Source organism: Erinaceus europaeus, chromosome 12, assembly GCF_950295315.1.
Source record: "Erinaceus europaeus chromosome 12, mEriEur2.1, whole genome shotgun sequence".
Lineage (NCBI taxonomy): Eukaryota > Metazoa > Chordata > Mammalia > Eulipotyphla > Erinaceidae > Erinaceus > Erinaceus europaeus.
Window position 1 is genome coordinate 73,381,729 of NC_080173.1, and position 22,512 is coordinate 73,404,240.

Here is a 22,512-nt window from a genome sequence, read left to right on the forward strand (position 1 = left end):
CCCCTGCACATTGGACAGGCCTCTGAACTTCCACCCCCACCCAACTCTCCAATCTTCCACTTCTACCGCCTCACTGGAGGGCTGTTTCCTCACAGGCTGGTGTCACAACTTATCCTGGTGCTTAGCACAGAGCCTGGCATTATCCCCACTCAACACAGATGAATAGTGGGTGCCTGAATGAATAGATAGGGACTAATTTTCCAGGGAAAGCCTCATCAGTTCAGTTAAGAAAGATGTTACTCATCTCTCCCACACAAGACTGCAGCCTTTCCATCCCTCTCCCAGAGGTGTCCTCTCCTTGCAAAGCCCAATCTGGACACCCCCAACACCTGTGAGAAAATTTCCCTAGTGACCCCTCCTGTGTGCCGAGGGCACTCACGCTCACCTTCACGCTCTGTCCCCTGAGCAGAGGGCAGTGTTCTGCTCAGATATCACAGGCATCTGTGTGTACAAGACAAGGGAGCCTGGAAGACCAAAGCCACACGTCCCCCTTTCCCATGTAAGGTCAGTGAAGATTATTTTAAGAAGCCAATCCTGTGTGCGGCACTTTGGAGGCAATCCAAGACAAACAGCCAAGAGTCATAAGTCATGAGTTATTTCAATTCTCCCCAGCACTCAAGGAGTGAGGACTTCTCTAATGAGGTCTATTTTTAAAACCTGCATTGTATCCCCACCCTCCTCCCAAAATACCAGATTTCACAGATGACACCTTGTTGGTTCACACCCTCAGGTATTTCAGGAAACTCACCTCGCTCCATTAAGATCCTTACGGATAAAAACACCTAGTGTTTGCCGCATGTTTTCACGGGGGGGGGGGGGGGGGGGAGGATACCATTCCAGGCATTTTATGTATACGATTTCTTTGGCTCCTACAATAACCTGTTAATGCAGGTCCTGTTAGGGTCTGTACATTATAGGAGGACAGAAAGGCACCAGAGAAGGAACCCAAAAGGGCTCAGTCATGAGCCAGGAACTGCCCCCAGACCACCCTGGTCACCCTTATCCCTCACCCCAGGGGTTGCTTGGACCCTCAGAAACTAACAGGGAGGTGCAGAGGTGGCTGCAGGCTGCACCGGCCCACCCTTCATAGAAATTACATTTTACTTATTTATTATTTTTTAACCTTATTAATTTTATTTGATAGGGCAGAGAAAAATTTAGAGGGAAGAGGGAGATAGGGAGGAAGAGATAGAGAGACACCTGCAAACCTACTTCACTGTTTGTGAAGCTTTTGCCCGCAAGTGGGGACTGACCGGGGGGCTTGAATCTAGGTTCTTGTGCACTGTAATGTGTGTGCTTAATCAGGTGTGCCGCCACCTGGCCCTGAGATTAAAATTTCTATTTTATTTTATTATTTTTTAAAATATTTATTTTGTTGCGCAAGTTGTTTTATTGTTCTGGTTATTGTTGTTGTTATTGATGTCATTGTTGCTGGATAGCACAGAGAGAAATAGAGAGAGGAGGGGAAAACAGAGGGGGAGAGAAAGACAGACACCTTCAGACCTGCTTCACCTCTTGTAAAGCAACTCCCCTGCAGGTGGGGAGCCAGGGGCTTGAACCTGGATCCTTACTCCGGCCCTTGCGCTTTGCGCTACCAGCGCTTAACTCGCTGTGCTACCACCCAACTCACGAGATTAAAATTTTTTTAAAGCGTTTGTTTATTTGGATAGAAAGGCAGAAAGAAATCAAGAGGGAGGGGGTTGAGTAGTAGTGCAACGGGTTAAAGGCACGTGGTGCGAAGCACAAGGACCGGCGTAAGGATCCCAGTTCGAGCCCCCGGCTCCCCCACCTGCAGGGGGCGGGTCACTTCACAGGTGGTGAAGCAGGTCTGCAGGTGTCTGTCTTTCTCTCCCCTTCTCTGTCTTTCCCTCCTCTCTCCATTTCTCTCTGTCCTATCCTTCAACAACAGCATCAATAACAACAATAATAATCACAACAAAGATAAAACAAGGGCAAGAAAAGGGGGCAAAATGGCCTCCAGGAGCGGTGGATTCATAGTGCAGGCACCGAGCCCAGCACTGGAGGCACTAGATAAATAAATAAATAAATAAATAAATAAATAAATGTCAAGAGGGAAGGGGGAGATAGATTAAAAAGAGATAAGCAGCACTGCTTTATCACTTGGGAAGCCCCCACCTTCCCCCCCGTGGGGACTGGGGACTTGAAGCTAGGTCCTTGTGCACTGCAACCTATGCACTCAACCAGGTGCACCACCACCCAGCCCCCCTAAATCGAGATATTTAAAGTAGATAAAGAGCCCCAGAGAGCAACAGCTTTTCACCTCCTTACTGTACCAGCTCCACCACAGGGATTCAGGCCTGGTTCTCATGCTGGGTGGGTTGATGGGAATGGGGGTGGAGGTGGAGAGGCAGCCCTGAATGCCAGGGAAATCTCTGTGAGCACTGCGGGGGCAGGGGTCTCCGGCACAGCATGCAGTCTCCTGCCTCTGCCTGGGGGAGGAAGCCCAGTGGTTTTCCCTAGGAGCAGCAACACCAGCTGCCTCCCGGGGGCTATCCTGGAGGTCTGAGAGGGCAGTGGGGTGGAGAGGCTGGGATCAGGCAAAGGCCTTGCTCCCTTATTCCAGCTCCAGACAAAGAACCACCTGCTCCTCTCTCTTCCCTCCCCCTCCAGGGCTCCCTGCTGTTGTCCTAGTGACAGGGGCTGCCCTGTGGCTTCTCAAGCCTCCCCCCACCATGTCCTGCCAGCCCTGCCCCAAGCATATTATAGGCTCCAGTCTGCAGAGAATGAGCTGGAATCAGGCCGAGCTTCCCTTCTCTGCCAAAACACTACCTTTCATGCCAGGGCCAGACAGGCTACACAATGGGGGGTGGGGGGGCACTGCTACCCTAATGATGAGGCCTTAGGGGAAATGCAGGGAAGGAAGGGGCCACTGCCTGGGTCCCACTGCCCAAGTCCCCTTCCAGTTACCACTCTGGCTACTAGGAAGATGCGGCCAAGAGCAGAGGCTGTGAGTGGGTGCAGGGCATGGAGGCCAGTGGTGAGGCAGACTAAGGGAGAAAGAAACAAAAGAACTGAACTGAGGAGATAGCAAAGAAGCTCATACAACAGGCTTTCCTGTCAGGGGCTCTGAGGTCCCAAGCTTAATCCCATAGCTGAGTAGTGTTCTGGATGGGAGGGAGGGAGGAAGGAGAGAGGAAAGATGCTGCAGGAAGCAGAGAAAGATCCCATTACCAGGGAAGAAGTGAGTTTCTAAAGGAAGCTGCAAGGAACAAGGCAAAATACCACTCTTGTCTCGCCACTAATGCGCTTGTACAATTTGAGGTAAATATCTTGAGCTTTAATGGTCTCATCTATAAAGCAGAGCTAGTATTTCCTCAGGTGCTAAGGGGATAAAGTCAGCACAGGGCCACAGAGAACAGTCTCACTGGCTTCATTCAAATCACTGACCCTTTCTGGGCACCCGTCCTTCAAGGCCAGCTACAGGGAATGAGACCACACTGCAGTTTAGAGCTTAGGGAGAGACAAGTCCTTCTATCATAATTTCTTTGTGAATGAAGTGCCGAAGGCCTCAAATTCTCCCCCCCCATCCCCTCCTGCCACCAACCCCCAAGGTATTTTGTGTCCTGGATTCACCCACTATGGGCACTGGGCTCCCTCATGATGGGGCAGCCTGGTGGGGCCTAGTTGGGGATGAGGGTGAAGTTAGTGGCAAGCTGCTGAGAAAGATCTAAGGACTGTTGGAGTGGGGATGGGGGGCAGTGGGAGCCAGGAGCATCCTCACAGCTGCCTCCTGAATAGAGTCCAGCACTACAGGGGGAGGGGAGGCCACATTCAAGTCCACCTTCAGCCTGGGTGGAAGATGCCTGAGAAAGGCACAGAGTGAGGGGCCGCCCCCCCCCCCCACTCTGCCCACCTGCCTCAGCCATGAAAAGACCTGGAGAGGCTCTGTGGGAAGTTTAATCTCACCAGCACCCAGCCCTCTGGCCTCTTAATCCCCTAGGTCACCAGTTTTCCAAACTGGCCTGAGGCCCCCCACATGCTCTGCCATCTAGGCTGAACCCACCAAGTTCTCTCTCTGTTGTTCCAAGTAGGGCTCCTCCATATCTCTGGGGCAGGGGAGAGTTCTGGAGGGTCCCCTGCCCCCAGCTGCCCTGCCATACTGATCAGAGCCCAAACCATACTGCCTGAATTGCTCCACAGCAAACATGGTAAAAGCTCATTCTTCTCAGGGAGAGGTAACAGAGTCTATATCTACCCTCCCTGCACATACAGAGACAGCATATGCAAACAGGTGGGGGGAAAGAAGCCTAGAAACCTACACAGCCCACTGGAGCAGCTGGCCTGCCATTCTGTATTTGCTTTTTTTTTTTTTTTTTGCCTCCAGGGTTATTGCTGGGGCTCAGTGCCATTCCCCCCCCCCGCCTTTGTTGCCCTTGTTGTTGTAGCCTTGTTGTGGTTATTATTGTTATTGTTGATGTCATTCATTGTTGGATAGTTCAGAGAGAAATGGAGAGAGGAGAGGAAGACAGAGAGGGAGAGAGAAAGACAGACACCTGCAGACCTGCTTCGCCACCTGTGAAGCGACTCCCCTGCAGGTGGGGAGCTGGGGGCTTGAACCGGGATCCTTACGCCGGTCCTTGCTCTTTGCACCACGTGCGCTTAACCCACCGCTTAACCCACTGCGCTACCACCCAACTCCCCATTCTGTATTTTCTATCAGTCGAAGGGCTGATGAGACATTCAGGGTTGTGATTAGGCAGCTGTTCAGCTCTACTGTCAGAGGGGCCCGATGACACTGGGGAGAGGGACAGCAGGGTGGGGAAATCACAAATCACAGTCCAGGAGGACTAGAAAGAACTTCAGTGCTCTGCAGAGTTCTAGGGACTGTGGAACCTAGCTCCCTATCCCCTTCAGCCAGTGCACTGCACTGGCTGTCTGCACACAACCGGCTGAGGCTATATGTATAGAAAGCCTGCTAGGTATCAGGCACTACTGCACTGAAACCCTGTTCCAGCTTTGCCTGGAACAGTTAAGAGGTTTAAACCTATTGTCTGAGTACAATTATTAATAGTGCTCATCCAATTTGGACAATAAATTGTATGCACCCATTTCAATTTAAACCTCACAACAGGGAGTTGGGCAGTAGCCCAGCGGGTTAAGTGCATGTGGTGCGAAGCGCAAGGACCGGCATAAGAATCTGGTTCGAGCCCCCCGGCTCCCCACCTGCAGAGGAGTAGCTTCACAGGTGGTGAAGCAGGTCTGCAGGTGTCTATCTTTCTCTCCCCCTCTCTGTCTTCCCCTCCTCTGTACATTTCTCTCTGTCCTATCTAACAATGATGACATCAATAACAACAATAGTAACTACAACAACAATAAAAAAACAAGGGCAACAAAAGAGAAAATTAATAAACAAAACAAACAAACAAACAACCTTACGACAACCCTGCAAGGCAGACACTATTACAAGTTCTATTCTACAGACAAGAAAAACAAAAGTGTAGAGACTTGAATTGCTCAAGTCTGAGCAGTCGGTAACTGGTGCAATGGACTCATATCCAGGTAGGAGGACTCAAGAGCCTCCCATCCTTAGGAAGCAATTGCTAAGAAAGAGTTTAGAGACCTCAGTTCAACCCTCTCATTCATTCATCAAACAAATATTAACTAAGGGTCAACTATGTGCCAGGCATCACACTTACCTTATTAAAAAATTTTTTTTTATTTATTTACTTTCCATTTAGTTGCCCTTGTTGTTAAACATTGTTGTGTTTATTGATGTCGTTGTTGGATAGGACAGAGAGAAATGGAGAGAGGAGGGGAAGACAGAGAGGGGAGAGAAAGACAGACACCTGCAGACCTGCTTCACTGCTTGTGAAGCGAGTCCCCTGCAGGTGGGGAGTCGGGGGCTCGAACCGGGATCCTTATGCTGGTCCTTGCGCTTTGCGCCACGTGTACTTAACCCGCTGCGCCACCGCTCAACTCCCCACACTTACCTTATAAATATGCTTATTTTAGTCAGAGAGCAACAGAAACTAGCTCAAGATCATAAAGTGAGTTAGAACAAGTTGGGGAGCTGGGTAGTGGTATGCCTGATAAAGCACACATTACAATGTGCAAGGACATGGGTTCAAGACTCCGGATCCATATCTGCAAGGGGGAACTTCACAAGTGATGCAGCAGTGCTGCAGGTGTCTTTCTCTCTCCTTTTATATCTCCCCACTCAGTTTCTCTGTCTCTGTCCAAAATAAATAAATAAATAAATAAATCAAAATCTAAGGAGTCAATGGGTGGGGCTGGGTGGTGGTACACCTGGTTGAGCGTATATGTTACAGAATGTCATGACCTGGGTTCAAGCCCTCGGCCCCCACCTGTAGGGGGAAAGCTTTGCGAGTGGTGAAGCAGTGCTACAGGTATCTCTTAGTCTCTCTATTTCCCCCTTCCCTTTCGATTTCTGGCTGTCTCTATCCAATATAATTAAAAAATATAATTTAAAAAAATTTAAAAAGAAGTCAACGGGTGTGGTCCAGTGTCCCTCCCCAGCATTGCTAGCCCTTGTTTTTCTTTGTCCTGTTCCACTATATGAAATCTAGCCCCAGGATCAGGGAGGTTTCTTAAGTCTGAGAAGTCCTTTTGGAAGCGTAAGGTACATAAAACTATATCAAAGGTCTGTAAGGTCCTATAGTCAAACAACTTGATATTATCTAGTCCAGCATTTTCTAAACTTACATGATTTTTAAAATCTTTTTTTTAAATTTCTTAAACTTATTTTATTTATTCTCTTTTGTTGCCTTTGTTGTTTTATTGTTGTAGTTATTGTTGATGTCGTTCGTTGTTGGATAGGACAGAGAGAAATAGAGAGAGGAGGGGAAGACAAAGAGGAGGAGAGAAAGACACCTGCAGACCTGCTTCACCGCTTGTGAAGTGACTCCCCTGCAGGTGGGGAGCCGGGGTCGAACCAGGATCCTTATGCCAGTCCTTGCATTTTGCGCCACATGCGCTTAATCCGCTGTGCTACCACCTGACTCCCGATTTTTAAAATCTTTACCACAGCAACATTTCAAGGAAATAAATGATAATCAGTTATAAGATTCATTCCAATTTGTTCTGCTTTACATCTTAACTGTTTTTCAGCTACCAGGTTCCAGATGTTATCATGATGCCAACCTGACTTCGCTGGGCAGATGACCTCCCCACTTCCCCAGAGCCCTGCCCCACTAGGGAAAGAGAGAGACAGGCTGGGAGTATGGATCGACCTGCCAATGCCCATGTTCAACGGGGAAGCAATTACAGAAGCCACACCTTCCACCTTCTGCAACCCACAATGACCTTGGGTCCATACTCCCAGAGGGATAAAGAATAGGAAAGCGTTCAAGGGAGGGGATGGGATATGAAGTTCTGGTGGTGGGAACTGTACCCCTCTTATCCTATTGTCTTGTCAATATTTCCATTTTCCTGACACCAAGCCCCAGCGATAATCCTGGAGGCAAAAATAAATAAATATATTTCCATTTTATAAATAAAATTTACAAAAAAAAGATTCATTTCCTCCTCTACACCCTCCTCCCTCCCCCACTTTTTTTTGCCACCAGAGTTACTGCTGGGACTCCATGCCTGCATGATCCCCAGCTCCCAGGAGTCCCTTCCTCCCCCGCCCCTTAAGATAGAGAGTGAAAGAGAGAGGAGAGGAGGGATACAACAGCTTTACTCCGCTGCTCAAGAAGTTGTCCCTGTGCATGTATTCCTGTGTGGTAGCTGTCCCTGTGCATGTATTCCTATGTGGTAGCTGTCCCTGTGCATGTATTCCTGTGTGGTAGCTGTCCCTGTGCATGTATTCCTGTGTGGTAGCTGTCCCTGTGCGTGTATTCCTGTGTGGTAGCTGTCCCTGTGCATGTATTCCTGTGTGGTAGCTGTCCCTGTGCGTGTATTCCTATGTAGTAGCTGTCCCTGTGCGTGTATTCCTGTGTGGTAGCTGTCCCTGTGCGTGTATTCCTATGTGGTAGCTGTCCCTGTGCATGTATTCCTGTGTGGTAGCTGTCCCTGTGCATGTATTCCTATGTGGTAGCTGTCCCTGTGCATGTATTCCTATGTGGTAGCTGTCCCTGTGCATGTATTCCTGTGTGGTAGCTGTCCCTGTGCGTGTATTCCTGTGTGGTAGCTGTCCCTGTGCGTGTATTCCTGTGTGGTAGCTGTCCCTGTGCGTGTATTCCTGTGTGGTAGCTGTCCCTGTGCGTGTATTCCTGTGTGGTAGCTGTCCCTGTGCGTGTATTCCTGTGTGGTAGCTGTCCCTGTGCGTGTATTCCTGTGTGGTAGCTGTCCCTGTGCGTGTATTCCTGTGTGGTAGCTGTCCCTGTGCGTGTATTCCTGTGTGGTAGCTGTCCCTGTGCGTGTATTCCTGTGTGGTAGCTGTCCCTGTGCATGTATTCCTGTGTGGTAGCTGTCCCTGTGCATGTATTCCTGTGTGGTAGCTGTCCCTGTGCGTGTATTCCTGTGTGGTAGTTGTCCCTGTGCATGTATTCCTATGTGGTAGTTGGGCCTTGAAACTAGGTCCTTGTGGATGGTGAAGTGTGTGCCCTACCAGTGAGCTACCTCCCAGACCTTTGTTTCCTCTGTCCATGGCTCTGAATCAGCCTTTAGCTTCCTTCACATGGGTGACATTAGGCTCTCAAGGCAGATGACACTAAAATCTTTGGAATCCGGGCCCCCGCCAGAGGTCTGGGTGGGGATGTTAGACTAAGAGAGGCTAAGGAATCAGAAACTGGCCTAATGGGCCATGGAGCCAGGCGCTCAGGGAACAAACCCAGAGGGAGTAGAATCTGCCTGCTCAGCACCCAGGACAGCGGCGCTGGCTGGACAGTGCCGCCCCGGCTGCTTCAGAATGTACTCAGCAGCCGTGAAGCAGAAGGGAAAGAAGAAAGGACATCTATTATATATAATATGTGTGTGATTTGCACAAACTGCATTTCCCAGACAACTAATGTTTGGTCCTTGTTCCTCCCACTTGAACTCCCCTTTCTCTCCCAAGAGGACCCACCACCTCTCTATATTTAATATGGAGCCTCCATGGTATGCACGACACTTTAAATGACTCCAAAGGTAGCACTTGGGGTACCATTCTGGTGACAATCTCTTGTGTCCAGAAGGCAAGGCCTGGAGTCTAAGGAAGGCCCCAACCCCACTGTTGCCTCTTTGTGCACCATAGATGTCCCTCTATGCCTGGTGTGTGTGTGTGTGTGTGTGTGTGTGTGTGTGTACAGAGGGGAGTATTAACAACTGCTCATCTGCTGGCTCCTTACATCATTACCCTGTTTCTGAGCACAGCAGAATTAATGAGGCCGCCCAGGGGCTTATGGATCAGTCAGAGCCCACCAGGGAACTCTGGCCCATTCAAGGGTATTTACAGCCCCATAAATTAGACCCGGCCTGCAGCTGCCGGGGTCAGGAGGCGAGGTTATGGGAATAGGAGCTTTCTCTCCCAGTTCTCCAGCCTTGCAAATGAGGATGTTATTTTGCCTCAAAGAGACAGTCGCCTTACACCATTCCCCTGACTTCTCCCACCCATTTTAAATGGTTTTTCCACGAGGGTATCACTAGAGCTAAGCATCTGTATGATTCCACTGCTCCTGGCAGTTATTCCTTTTCTTTCCTTTATATAGAGGGTGAGAGACCAAATGCAGAGACACTGAAGCACTACTCCACTGCTCATGAGTCTCACTGTGAGTGTTCCCATGTGATGGCTTAGAGGCTCAAACCTAGGTGCTTGTGCATAGTAGCATGTGTACTCTACCAGGTGAGCCACCTCCTGGACCCATTCTAAAAAAAAAAAAAAAGAAATTTCGGGGCTGGGCAGTGGTGTACTTGGTTAAAGTGCACATGTTACCATGTACACCAACCTGGGTTCAAGCCTCCACTCCCCCACCTGCAGGGGGGAAGCTTCGTGAATGGTGAAACTGGTCTGCAAGTATCTGTCTTTCTCTCTCTCTCTCCCTCCCCTCTCAATTTTTCTATCCTATCCAATAAAAAAAAAATAGAAAGAAAGAAATGGAAAAAACTGAATTTCAGAAATATTTTATTATTTAGTCTCACACCAACTCTAAACTGTGAGTGGCCCTATTCATCATATCTGGAAAAAAAAAAAGTTACACAGAGACAGTATGCCTAGAGGCACTCTAAGAAAGTAAAATAGGGAACATCTGGTCTATTCCAAGCTGGGGATAGGAGAAGATTTTCAAAGATCTCTGGCAAGAAGAAAAGAGACTGGTACTTAAAAAACCAGGTTCTGACCTCTCCAGGCTTCAGGCCCAGGGAGGATTTGGCTAGGCCTCCTTCTGACAGCTAGAGTGGCTTCAGTGATTCCAGCATTCCCAGTTGCATTATTTATTTCTTTAAAGATTTATTTATTTATTTTTACTAATGAGAGAGAGGAGAGAGCAAGAGAACCAGAGCATCATTCTGGCATATGGAATACCAGGGATTGAACTCAGAACCTCATGCTTGTAAGTCCAGTTGTCTAGCCATTGTGCAACTTCCTGGGCTGCCCAGCTATTATTTTACTTTTTCAGAGGCCACTGTAGAGAACTTGGGGAAGGCAATTCATCCTTCTTTCTCAAGGAGTTTCCTGGAAGACTTATGCCACACTCCTGAGTATCTCTCCTCCCACTAAGTCAGGCAGTTAAACCCAGATCTGGGGCTGGCAGGATGAGCAGGGAGTGAGACCACACCCCAGCAGGGCTGTGGCTGAGACATGTTTCCAAAAAACTACCAGCTCCCTCAACACCTGGGCAGTGAGGGGGAAGGAGAACTCTCAGATTTTCCCTGGAATGAGGAATTTTGGGGGAGGGGTGGTTGAGGAGCTGGGGGAAGAGAACCTCTTTCTATCAGGTCTTGTCCCTTCTCACCTGGAAAGAGGGCCCCCAGAAAGGTGATACTTCTCCTCACTCAGTGCCCCACAGTCTCTGAGGGGGTGGCTGAGAGCTGTGACTCAGAGGCAGGCAGGTCCCTTGGGTCCTTAAGAGCAGACTACGTAATGCCTGTGCTGACTCATGCAGGCCCGGCTGGCACAGCCGCCTGGGGACTGAAGCCAAGTCACAGTCATAAAGTCGGGAGTCTCAGGGGATCAGCAAGCAGGGAGAAACAGGAGTGAGTGTGAGTGTGTGTATGCATCTTCTATCTTCCATGTTCCAACCCCCTTTGTCCTAAACCCTTTTCCTCCTGATGCTTCTCTTGGAAGTCTGGTTTTCTGGGAAAGAGAAAGTGCTGAGAGATCCAGGAGGAGGGGAGGGGATGCAGCCCTCTGAGGAGGAGCACAGTACTGAGGAAAAAGGTCACTAGACTGCTCTTTTGCTTCCTGTAGTCTACTGCCTTGCTTCAGAAGCCATATTCTCCACAGAGGGTCTTTACTCCTCTATACTGACAAGAAAACAAGACTTACCTCACAGGATTGCTAGTAGATCAAAACACAATTGCAGATGTTTGTACACACAGTCCATACTCTCTCAAAGAAATATTTCCAACTTAAACCTGTGCCTTCTTTTAAAAAAAGCTATTGGGGTGGTGGCAGGGTGGTGGTGGTGGAGTGTGTGTGTGTGTGTGTCTGTGTGTGTGTGTCACAGCTACCCCTCGTTGTTCACAACTCAATACACACGGACTCATTTTTATAACACAGGGCAATGCCCTGAGTCCAGCTGTCAAACCAGATGGCCCATAGTGAATGGAGGGGAAACTGAGCATCCACATGCACCCAGGCAGCGTTTGTCTGAAAACTCTCTCTCTGAAAGGTTCAGGAGGAATGTGGTTTTCTAACTCCCACCCTGAAGAAGTTAGTTGGAGGGCTGCAACTCAGAGGCAGATCTCTTAGGTCCCCCAGGAATCTGGATACTTTGATTCAAGATCCCAAGCCACAACACGTCAGAGGTTATTCTGAAAATAGGGTTAATTCCCTTAAATTTCTGTAATAAGATCTCTCATGTCCGAGGCTCCAGAGGTCACAGGTTCAATCCTTAGTACTATCTTATGCCAGAACTAAGCAGCGGTTCAGTTTCTCTACCAGTCTCACACCATACATCAATCTTTTTAAAATGCTGGTAATATGACAGTAATCATACTTATCAGGTACTCACGATATACTGTGTCAAGTGCTACAAGCACACTATCTCACTCAACTTTGCCATGACCCTTAGGGCTAAGTATTACTTTGTGTAACTTACAGATGAGAAATCTGAAGCTTGGAGAGGATGTTTGGTTGGTCCTAAGTCACACTGTGAAGAAATGCAGATCTGGGACTTGAGCCAGATGTTAGGATTCAGGGCACCAAGTAAGTGAATGGAAGTCTACAAGAGCACACCTCAGAGAGAGAAAGGGAGCCAGAGAGTGAGAGGAAGAGCAGAGCTGGGCTCCAGTCCCAGCTCTAACACTATTGCACCAAATGACCTCAGAAGATCTGTCTTCTGTTTCTTCCATTGTAAAATGAGCAGAATGCACAGGGTACTTCCACCAACCTTCTAATGGTCCTAGAGGTGGCGGCGACTCCGGAGGAGCTATGCACAGGCCTGCACCTGGAGAGGACGCTGAACCCAACGCAGTGCATGCTGGGTGTAGTTTGACCTGTCTGCTCAAGCATGTATGTGACTGGTTTGTGTTAGGCAAGGAGCACACAATTTCAGATTCCTTGGCCCCACTGCTCAACAGCTATCAAATTTTTTTTTTTTTTTTTTGCAGGGGGTGGTCAAGGACTAGAGGATTAATTCAGCATGACTGCCAGGGTCAATGAAGCAGGAGAGGAGTAAGTAAGGAAGCTAACTTTGTGGCTAGGGGAAGCCCCCAGTCAGAAGGATTCTGGAGGTTGTATGAGAAGGGATAAGAGATGCAGAGACCCGCTCAGGACTCCAGTCTAGTGCACAACTTCTGCCCTTTCTGGAGTCCCTCCCCAGTGCTTAATTATATATGCCTGTTTCTGTGGGGCAAGTATTTTGTCTGTGACACCTTATTCATCTACTCATTACTCTCCTCTGAACTTCTCTTTAGATCTCAGAATCCCTTTGTGCCAGCTTTAAAGAAAGCTAAAAATGAGGTCAGTTTTAGAGAAAGGTCATGGAAAGCCTCCCAGGCCAGAGGGAAAAAGGTTAAGCAGGAGAGAAACTTGGAGGATAGCTACAGAATAATCCTCTAGACTCAAAAGTGGTTCTCTCTCTTTTTAATTAATTAATTAATTAAATTTTAACAAAAGCACTGTTCAACTCTGGCTGATGGTGGTGTGGGCGATTGAACCTGGGACTTTGGAGCCTCTGTGCATAACCATTATGCTAGCTACTTCTACCCAAAGTGGCTCTCTCGCATGAGCCCAGAACATAAAGGAAGAGATTTAAAGAGCTCTTTTTTTTTTTAAATTTTTTCTTTTTTACCAGAGCACTGATCAGCTCTGGTTTATGGTGGTGCAAGGGATTGAACCTGGGACCTTGGAGCCTCAGGCATGACAGTCTCTTTGCAAAACTATTATGCTATCTACCCCTGCCCTAAAGAGCTCTTTAAACCACTTTTCCTGTGGTGGGCCTGGATCACAGAAATAGCCCAGGGCTTCTTCCCAGGAAATCTTAATTCTTACTCAAGAAATAGTTGGTCAAATATCCACTGAGTATATACACTGGAAAGGCAGTTTTCACTTCCATTTAATTTCCTCAGAGATCACTGATTTTAAAATGTTCATTTTCATTTTACAGATGAAGAAATTAAGGCTTAGAGAGTTAATTCCATTTGCCTTCAACCACAATTAGTAAGACCTGAACCCAGGTCTCACTGATTCACTATCTAGGATTCTGTCCACAGCAGCACACCTAGAGACTGCTCTATGTTCTGGTAGCACGTTTTAACAAATTTATAATTCTATTTATTTATTTTAAACTAATTATTACTATTTAAATTTTATTTATTTAACTGGATAGTACAGAGAGAAATTGAGAAGGGTGGGGAGATAGAGAGGGAGAGATCGGGTGGGGGTAGATTGCGTGACAATTTTGCAAAGAGACTCTCATGCCTGACACTCCAAAGTCCCAGGTTCAATCTCCCACACCACCATAAATCAGAGTTGAACAGTGCTTTCTTTCATTAAAAGAGAGAGAGAGAGAGAGAGACCTGCAGACCTGCTTCATCACTTGTGAAATGTCCCCACTGTAGGTGGAAAGAGGGGGCTCAAATCCGGGCCCTTATGCATGGTAACCTGATTGCTTGACTGGGTGTGCCACCACCTGGCCCCACACATTGATAATTTTAGTAATAGCCACGATTTGTCTACTTTCCTTCTAGGAAATTAACAAAGGTGAGGTCTCTTTCTGGGGTCTGGGACATGCATGCTCCCACTGGAAATAAAGAAAGGTAGATAATCAAGTTACTTTCAGTTTTTTCCTTTTCCCTTTTGCTCATCTGAGCTCATCTGAGCTCAGAAGCAACTGTGCTTCACTCTGCCCTAAACCCTTTTGTTCATTAAGCATTTGCAAATCTTCAGGCATTTTTAAGGGTGAGACTGAAAATGTTTTTCCCACCCTGGCAGCCTTTTCTGGATGAAGTGGGCTCCAATCCTACATCTGCCACTGACCCAATATTTGACTAAAGTCCTTAAGGGCACCTCCCTAGGCTTCTGCAGGGGACTGAGAGTGAGATTATCAAAGCATAACCTAGAAAAGAGAGCTTATAATGGGACAAAATCATAATTAAAGGACACATTACCTGGGCAGTTATAAATGTCAGAAATAAAAAATAAACCCAACCACATAAAAAAAAATGACCAAATAGTAAAATGCTCAAACAATGTATAGGGGGAAGGGTTTCCTACGAAGTGAAGCTGGCATAACTGGATGGGAAGAAGATCGAGATAAACAGGCTGGGGGTATGGATCCACCTGCCAGTGTTCACTTCCAGTGGAGAAGCAATTACAGAAGCCAGAACTCCCATCTTCTGCACTCCAAAAATAATTTTGGTCCATACTCCCAGAGTTGGAAACATGCTAGAAGATAACTAGAGGGTTCTACATCCAATTTCATAGGGATCCAGAGAGAGAAGAGAAAAAAGAAAAGACATTCAGACATTTAGTGCACTGTTCCAGAGCACTAAAGTAATAGGTGTAGGTGTGGCTTAGAAAAGAAGAGAAGGGGGAGTCAGGCAGTAGCGCAGCAGGTGAAGTGCACAGGGCGCGAAGCTCAAGGAGCGGCCTAAGGCTCCCCACCTGAAGGGCGGTTGCTTCACAGGCAGTGAAGCAGGTCTGCAGGTGTCTGTCTTTCTCTCCCCTTCTTCTCTCAATTTCTCTCTGTCCTATCCAACAACGTTAGCAACAACAACAACAATAATGACAACAACGATAAACAACAAGGGCAATAAAGGGAAAAAATAGCCTCCAGGAGCAGTGGATTCATATCATAGTGCAGACACCGAGCCCCAGTGATAAGCTTGGAAGCAAAAAAAAAAAAAAAGAAGAGAAGGTAGGACCTTAGGGGGAAAAAAAATGAAAAAAAAAAAAAAAAAAGCTAGATAGTTATAGAAGGAATAGTTAACCCATATCTATGGCCTTGGGAGAATCACTGCAGTTTACAAGAGAGGGAATAGGGACACAGAATTCTGGTGGTGGGAACAGTGAGTAACCCTGTATCTGTGTAATTTTGTAAATCAATATTAAATCATTAAGAAAAATTAAAACAGAACTATCTAGATGGATAAAGGGCGGTTAAATGGCTTTTTCTTTTTTAATTATTTTATTTTAAAGATTCACTCACTGATTTTAAAAAAAATTTTTATATTTATTTATTTTCCTTTCTGTTGCCCTTTTTTAAAATTATTGTTGTAATTGTTGTTATTGATGTCGTCGTTGTTGGATAGGACATAGGACAGAGAAAAATGGAGAGAGGAGGGGAAGACAGAGAGGGGGAAAGAAAGACACCTGCAGACCTGCTTCAAGGCCTGTGAAGCGACTCCCCTGCAGGTGGGGAGCCGGGGGCTCGAACCAGGATCCTTAGTCGGTCCATGTGCTTAGCGCCACCTGCGCTTGACCCACTGTGCTACCAACTCCCCACTCACTGATTCATATAAGAGACAGAACTAGAATATCACTGTGGCACTTACAGCGTCACACTGGCCACTCTGGCACTCCACCTGCTGAACAGATGGATTTTTTGTTTGTCTTTGTTTATTTTGATGGTTTACTTTTTAATCACAGAAAAAGAGGTGTAGGGCAGGGGTGGATAGCATACAAACAGACTGTCAAGCCTAAGGCTCCAAAGTCCCAGATTCAATCCCCTGCCCTAGAGGCACAAATTTATAAGAACTTTATGAAAACAGTTTGATATAGGACTTCTCTTTTTTAAAAAAATATTTTTATTTATTATTGGATACAGACAGAAACTGAGAGGGGAGTGAGAGATAGAGAGGAAGAGAGACAGAGAGACACTTGGAGCCCTGCTTCACCACTCGTGAAGCTTTTCCCCTGCAGGCGGGGACCAGAGGCTAGAACCTGGGTCCTTTTGCACTGTAATGTGTGCTCTCAGCCAGGTGCGCCACCACCCAGCCCCTCATATAGGATTTCTCAATAGAAGGTATTACAGTGGTCCGGGAGGTGGTGCAGTGATAAGGCTTTGGACTCTCAAGCATGAGGTCCTGAATTCAATCCCGGGCAGCACATATGCCAGAGTGATATCTGGTTCTTTCTCTCTCCTCCTATCTTTCTCATCAATAAATAAATAAAATCTTTAAAATAAAAGATTATTTTTTTAAAAGGTATTATAATGGAAAAACCCAACAGCTTCAGAAAAAGAAAACAAACACCTCTACCATGGTATTACCTATTACAGTTTTATCGGGGTCGGGCAGTAGCGCAGCAGGTTAAGCGCATGTGGTGCAAAGAGCAAGGACTGGTGTAAGGATCCCAGTTCGAGCCCCCGGCTCCCCACCTACAGGGGCGTTGCTTCACAGGCGGTGAAGCAGGTCTGCAGATGTCTGTCTTTCTCTCCCCCTCTGTCTTCCCTTCCTCTCTTGATTTCTTGCTGTCCTATCCAACAACGAACAACATCAACAACAATAATAATAACCACAACAAGGCTACAACAACAAGGGCAACAAAAGGGGAAAAAAAATGGCCTCTAGGAGCAGTGGATTCATGGTGCAGGCACTGAGCCCCAGCAATAACCCTGGAGGCAAAAACAAAACAAAAAAACTGATTCATGGGAGTTGGGCGGTAGCGCAGCAGGTTGAGCACACCTGGCGCAAAGCACAAGGACCAGTAAGGAGCCCAGTTAGAGCCCCCGGCTCCCCACCTGCAGGGGAGTCGCTTCACAGGCAGTAAAGTAGGTCTGTAGGTGTCTCTCTGTCTCTCTTCCTCTCTATCTCCCCCTTTTCTCTGTCAATTTCTCTCTGTCAACATCCAACAACATAAAAAAATAAAATAAAATAAACAGATCCATGTTTATGGTGACTTTAAAATCTAAACTTTAGGACAGCCTCTGAGATACCCAGGACTATAAAGAGACAGTACCCTCAAGGAGAAATTAAAATAGGGAACAAACACATGGAGCAGCTGAGCCTGAGGTCTTGATCCTCAGGCTTCCTAGCTGATACAATTTCTTGACCCATGGGGAAGAACTAGGGTAGGATGGGAGGAATAGCATGCTACCTCTCTGACTAAATCGACCTGAACATGCCCAGAACACCTGAGGAGCCAGGTAAACTTCCAAAGGACTAAAGTCACCTGTTCCCTTTACTTCCTACTCCCACAAAAGGCATTTTGGCCATCTGGTTAAGAGGCAACCAAACAGGACCAGGAGGTCCTGCCTTTTAGCCCTATGGTTCAGGTCAGAGTTACACTACCAACTACAGAACCAGACAGCATGGAGGTACTGGCTCAGCTCCATCCCGAAGAACTGGAAAAGGGTCCCAGCAAATCCTAGTTTGATCACTGGTGTCCCCTTGACCCAGGAAGGTAAGGACTAACTAGGATTGGCCTGCCATCCCCCTGACCTCATGAAAGTGAACTCCAAGGTCACATCAACTCACAGGAATTCTGACAGGTATCATGTGAATCCAACTCCATTCATCACAACTCCACCTATAGGGATGTCTGTCTCTGCATGAGATGGTGGGGAGGCTACTGCGACCCCCAGCTAAACATTGTTTCCTAAGTGCACTAAACTCACCAATCTCCAAATCCTACCTTCATGTACGCCCAGGGAGAGGAAGCAAAGGTCAAAAACTTCTACTGCTGAATAACCTGGCATCCTTCTGCAGTTGTGTGTCTACTGGTAAAGCTTTATACCTACTCTTCGTTCAGCACTGTCAGGGGAATGCTCCAGGGTGGCTGCACAAAGTAGGAGTCACAAACACAGAAGGACTAGATTCTGCCAGAGGTCAAACCTGGCTCACGAGCAGCAATCTTTAAATATGAAGTACTGAGAGGAAGGCAGACAGCAGAAATGGGCTTCTGATGCTGTGTATCGGATGGGATTAGACATAAAGACCTACTGTCAGAGAAAACCATCCAGCATAAGCTTTGGAATTTTCATTCAGAGAAAGGTTCTAGAAAGGCTCTAGGTGGACCTTCCAAAAGCAGTGGGATCCTCTTTGTGACACCCAGTAACTCCTGTTAGTGGGAGAACATGTATTTCATAGACCACCTGTTAATAGATGCTACACATTCTCTCTGCTTCCTCGAGTTTCTAATTCTCCCTACTGAAAGTTTTCCTTTCAGTCACCCAAATAGTTTACTTTAGAATGTAAACATACACAGGGCCTGGAAAAGGAAATTAATTAAACTGCAAGACAGATACAGACAGGGGGTGGGGGGGAAGAATGATACACTTTGTTCTAGGTTCTGATTCTAAATCTGGCAGGAGGTGTGAAGGGCTGGCAGCTTGCTGGTTGTGGTATCAGTGGCAGCAGGCAGCTCCCTCTTGCCTCAAGGCGTCAGGCCAGCAGCTGCTGTGCTCTTAAGAGCCGGAGGGAGAGTGGGTGGCACTCAGGAGCCAAGGAGAGATGTGCTACCCCAACAGGACAGGAGCCAGTGAATGTTTCCCAAATTACAAGCACACCTCCAATTAATGTGGATGAAAGCTCTAAGTGCTCAGCCCTGGCCAGTAATGTCCTTCCAGTTCTTTATTTATTTATTTATTTATTCCCTTTTGTTGCCCTTGTTGTTTTATTGTTGTAGTTATTATTATTGTTGTTGTCATTGTTGGATAGGACAGAGAGAAATGGAGAGAGGAGGGGAAAACAGAGAGGAGGAGAGAAAGATAGACACCTGCAGAGCTGCTTCACCGCCTGCCTTTGAAGCGACTCCCCTGCAGGTGGGGAGCCGGGGTTCGAACCGGGATCCTTATGCCGGTCCTTGTGCTTTGCGCCACCTGCACTTAACCCACTGCGCTACAGCCCGACTCCCGTCCTTCCAGTTCTAATTCCATGTCTTTGGTATTATTTGGGCACTGATTATTGGTTGGTTCCCCAAACTGAAACCAAAGTTGTCACTATGGGCAACCTTCACCCTCATTGGAACTGTTCTTTTCTCTTCAACGCTCAGAACATCAAAGGTATTCAGGTCTTGTAAGATCTGCCAATCCTCCAATCACAGTGTCCTGTTTTGTTTTCATTCGTATTGTAACCTTCCAAGTCAAGGGGCTTGTGTCCATCCACTACAGCAGGCTTCTGCCTCATTTCTCCCTGGAAACCCATCTCACCTGTGTTCTACCATCACGCACAGAGGTTTCCCAAAGCACTGCTTGGATCCCATGATGAACATGCTAAAAAAAGTCAGTCTTCACCTGCCTAGAAAAGGTCAAGGTATGAGACAAGCCACTTTTTTTTTTTTAAGCTCTGTTTCACATTCCAACACATCACATTCCCAAGCAGACGAGTCTCTCAAAGTCATACAAATTTCATGGCACAAATCATTCTCACCCCAGGACCACTGCAGTCACTCATTTTGAGACATCTCCTGCCCCCTCTTTTTCTGTTCCATTGAATGGAGAGGGAAAAAAGAAAAAATATATCAGCACTCAACATCAGTACCAAGCAAAGAGGAGAACCATTTCCCTTTTGAAGGTCGAGTATCTATCTCCATATTAAAAACCATTTTTTGCATCTAGACTTTACACATTGCAAACAATCACATACTACTTCCATCTATAAATCTTCCATGTCTTGCCGCAAAATTAAATTACAGTCAGCTTTCAAAAGAGCCTGTATTGTGAGTCACCCTCCAAGGATGGCAGAAATCTGACTTCAGCAGTGGTCATGGAGCAGATGGTGGAGGCAGAAAAGGAAAGGGGACATTAACCCAAGTCCTTTTCCCACAACCTTAGCTTAGATCTCCTGACATACAGAGGACATCCCAGGCTTTCAATATGTGTTGTCTGATTTCTACATGATATAAACCCTGCGCTGGTGAAGCCAAGTTGGGAGGAGGAAAGGAAAGATCTCTCAGGGGAGCCCACTGCCTCCTTCTGAAGCTTGGAGAGCAGCGCCTTTCAGTCTCAGTGATGCACTAAGCCACACCCCCACCCCACGTCACCCGCTCAGGAAGGCAGAGCTAGGGAAGCCCACGCAAGCAGGGAAACCAAGTGAAAGGGTGGGGGGCAGTTTGTTAACTGCTCACATACCTGATCAAACAGGACTTTCCAGTGCTGGTAGAAAGGGAGGCCATGCAGGAGAGGAGGAAGAGGAGAGAGAAAGAAACAGATTCTTATCACCAGGCCTCTATAGCCCCTGCCATTTCTAACATAGTCTCCCAACTGCTGCCCAGACTGAGGGACTTGCCAAGAAAAACCGAGGCAAGCTCTCTCCCTCAAGGAGTCTGGACCCAGCAAAGGTGGGGGGGGAGATGGGGCAAGAAGGCAGGGGTGACTCTCCTGAAATAAGCAGGTGGAGGGAATGAGTAGAACAAGGGCGATTTTTAGCATTTGCTAATTAAAGGGGTCTACTTTTGTCCAAGGGCCTCCACCAACTTCTGCTGCTTAAAGTTTATCTTCATTCCCACATCTGGGAATGTACCTACAGGTGCAATTCTTTCAGACCTGCTGCTGTTGTTGTATCAACATGCCCGGGGGCTAGAAATCCCCTACTCCGGAGCATCTACCCCTGGAGAAGTGCTAACATTTTGCCTGAAGTTTGCACTGAAGCCCATCCAAGTCTTGTCCAAGTAGGAGTCTAGCTCTACATGAGATTTTATCAGAACTTTGCATCCAGAAGCAAATAAGAGATCCAACCATGGGAATGGGGTGGGGGGAGGAGAGACATCTCCCACTCCCTACCCCAAGCCTCATCCAGACTTTTCAGTGTGTGTGTGTGGGTGGTGGTGGTGGTGGTGGCGGCGGCGGCAGGCATCACTTCACCTCCCCAACCCTGAAATAGGGAAGAACAAGGTGGAGCGTCTACCTCGCTTATTATTACTATTATTATTATTAATTATTTCTCCCACATCTTCTGTCTGCAGTTTAACCCTGGGAGAGAAAAGCTTAGGAAACTCCAGTTCCCAGAGCTGCCCAGCGCTGGCAGGCTCCCAGGAGTGAAGGGAGGAAGGGAGACTCAGCAGCAGATGGCAGGGAAGCCCTCTGGGGCACCCCCTACCTATCCCGCCCCGGGGAATGTCACTGGCAGTTACTAGTCTGGGTCTCCTGAGCCCTTGTCTGAGCGCAGATGGGCTCCCGGGACTCCTCTTCCTTCTCGGGCCGGGATCAGGGACAGGGGCCGGCTGGAATGTCGATGGGTGTCACAGCAGGTGCAGGGTGGGTGCTAATCCGGGAGCGGAGAAAAGGGGTCTCCACAGCGACCTGTGCCGCCGGGTTCCGGGGACTCCGCGGCGACCGGGACGCCCCTCCCGTCCGGGGAGCCCACAGGTCGCGGGTGGGAGGGGAGGGGGTCAGTGCTGTGATGCGGCCGCCTCTGCGGGAACACGGCGTGTCCCGGGCACTGCACCAGCCGCGGGAGGGGGCTCCGGCGGCCGGCAGGTTCCCAGCGCAGCCGGGAAGCCTCGGGAGCCCCAGCTGGGGGCTGGGTGGTGCGCGCGTTTTGGGGTGACTGGTTCTCCTGCCTCGCGGGGACCCGGCCAAACCGGGGTGCAACCTCTTCACCTTGAAAGCTCCAAGCTGCCCCTCAGGGGAGCGAGCCGCGTGGGGGGCAGGGGGAGCAGCTCTCTACACGGAGCCCCCCAGAAAGTTTGCCCGGGCGGGGGAGGGGGCACTCACGTCCTCAGGCGCCGCGGGCGGCCGCTCGTCGGCCTCAGGTCCCAGCTCCTCGATGCGTTCCGCCTCGGCGCAGGCGGCCACGGCGGGGCCCGGGCTGGGGTGCTCGCCCATGTCCAGGCCGGGTGCAGGGGCGGCCGGCGGCTGCGGGGCTCGTCCCGGGGCGCCGGGCTAACTTTGCGCCGCGGCGGCCGCGCCGCTCCGGGGGCTCAGTGCGCTCCCAGCTGCCTGCGCTCCCGCCCGGCCGCCCGCGCCGGCACCCATGGCCCGGACCCCCGCACCCGCCGCGCGGCCCCGGGACACGCGGCCCCTCCGCCGACAAACTTCTCCACGCTCGCCGCCCCGCCGGCCTCCC

At 48.5% G+C, this 22,512-nt stretch overlaps 1 protein-coding gene across 4 annotated transcripts in view; it reads right to left on the minus strand.

Annotated features, from left to right (window-relative positions):
• Positions 1-22,292, minus strand: part of RHBDL3 (rhomboid like 3) — a 76,517-nt gene extending 54,225 nt beyond the window's left edge. For 2 of the 4 annotated variants that reach the window (XM_060203977.1, XM_007530823.3), the window contains exons 1-2: positions 22,161-22,275; positions 20,577-20,600 (exon numbers count right to left, since the gene is read on the minus strand). In XM_060203977.1, coding sequence (XP_060059960.1) covers positions 20,577-20,600; positions 22,161-22,271 — 135 coding nt within the window. In that variant the 5' untranslated portion in view covers positions 22,272-22,275. Of the gene's footprint in view, positions 1-20,576; positions 20,601-22,160 lie in introns of all 4 variants that reach the window. The other 2 variants (XM_007530824.3, XM_060203978.1) reach the window with 2 other exon arrangements.
• Positions 22,293-22,512: the final 220 nt, after the last annotated feature.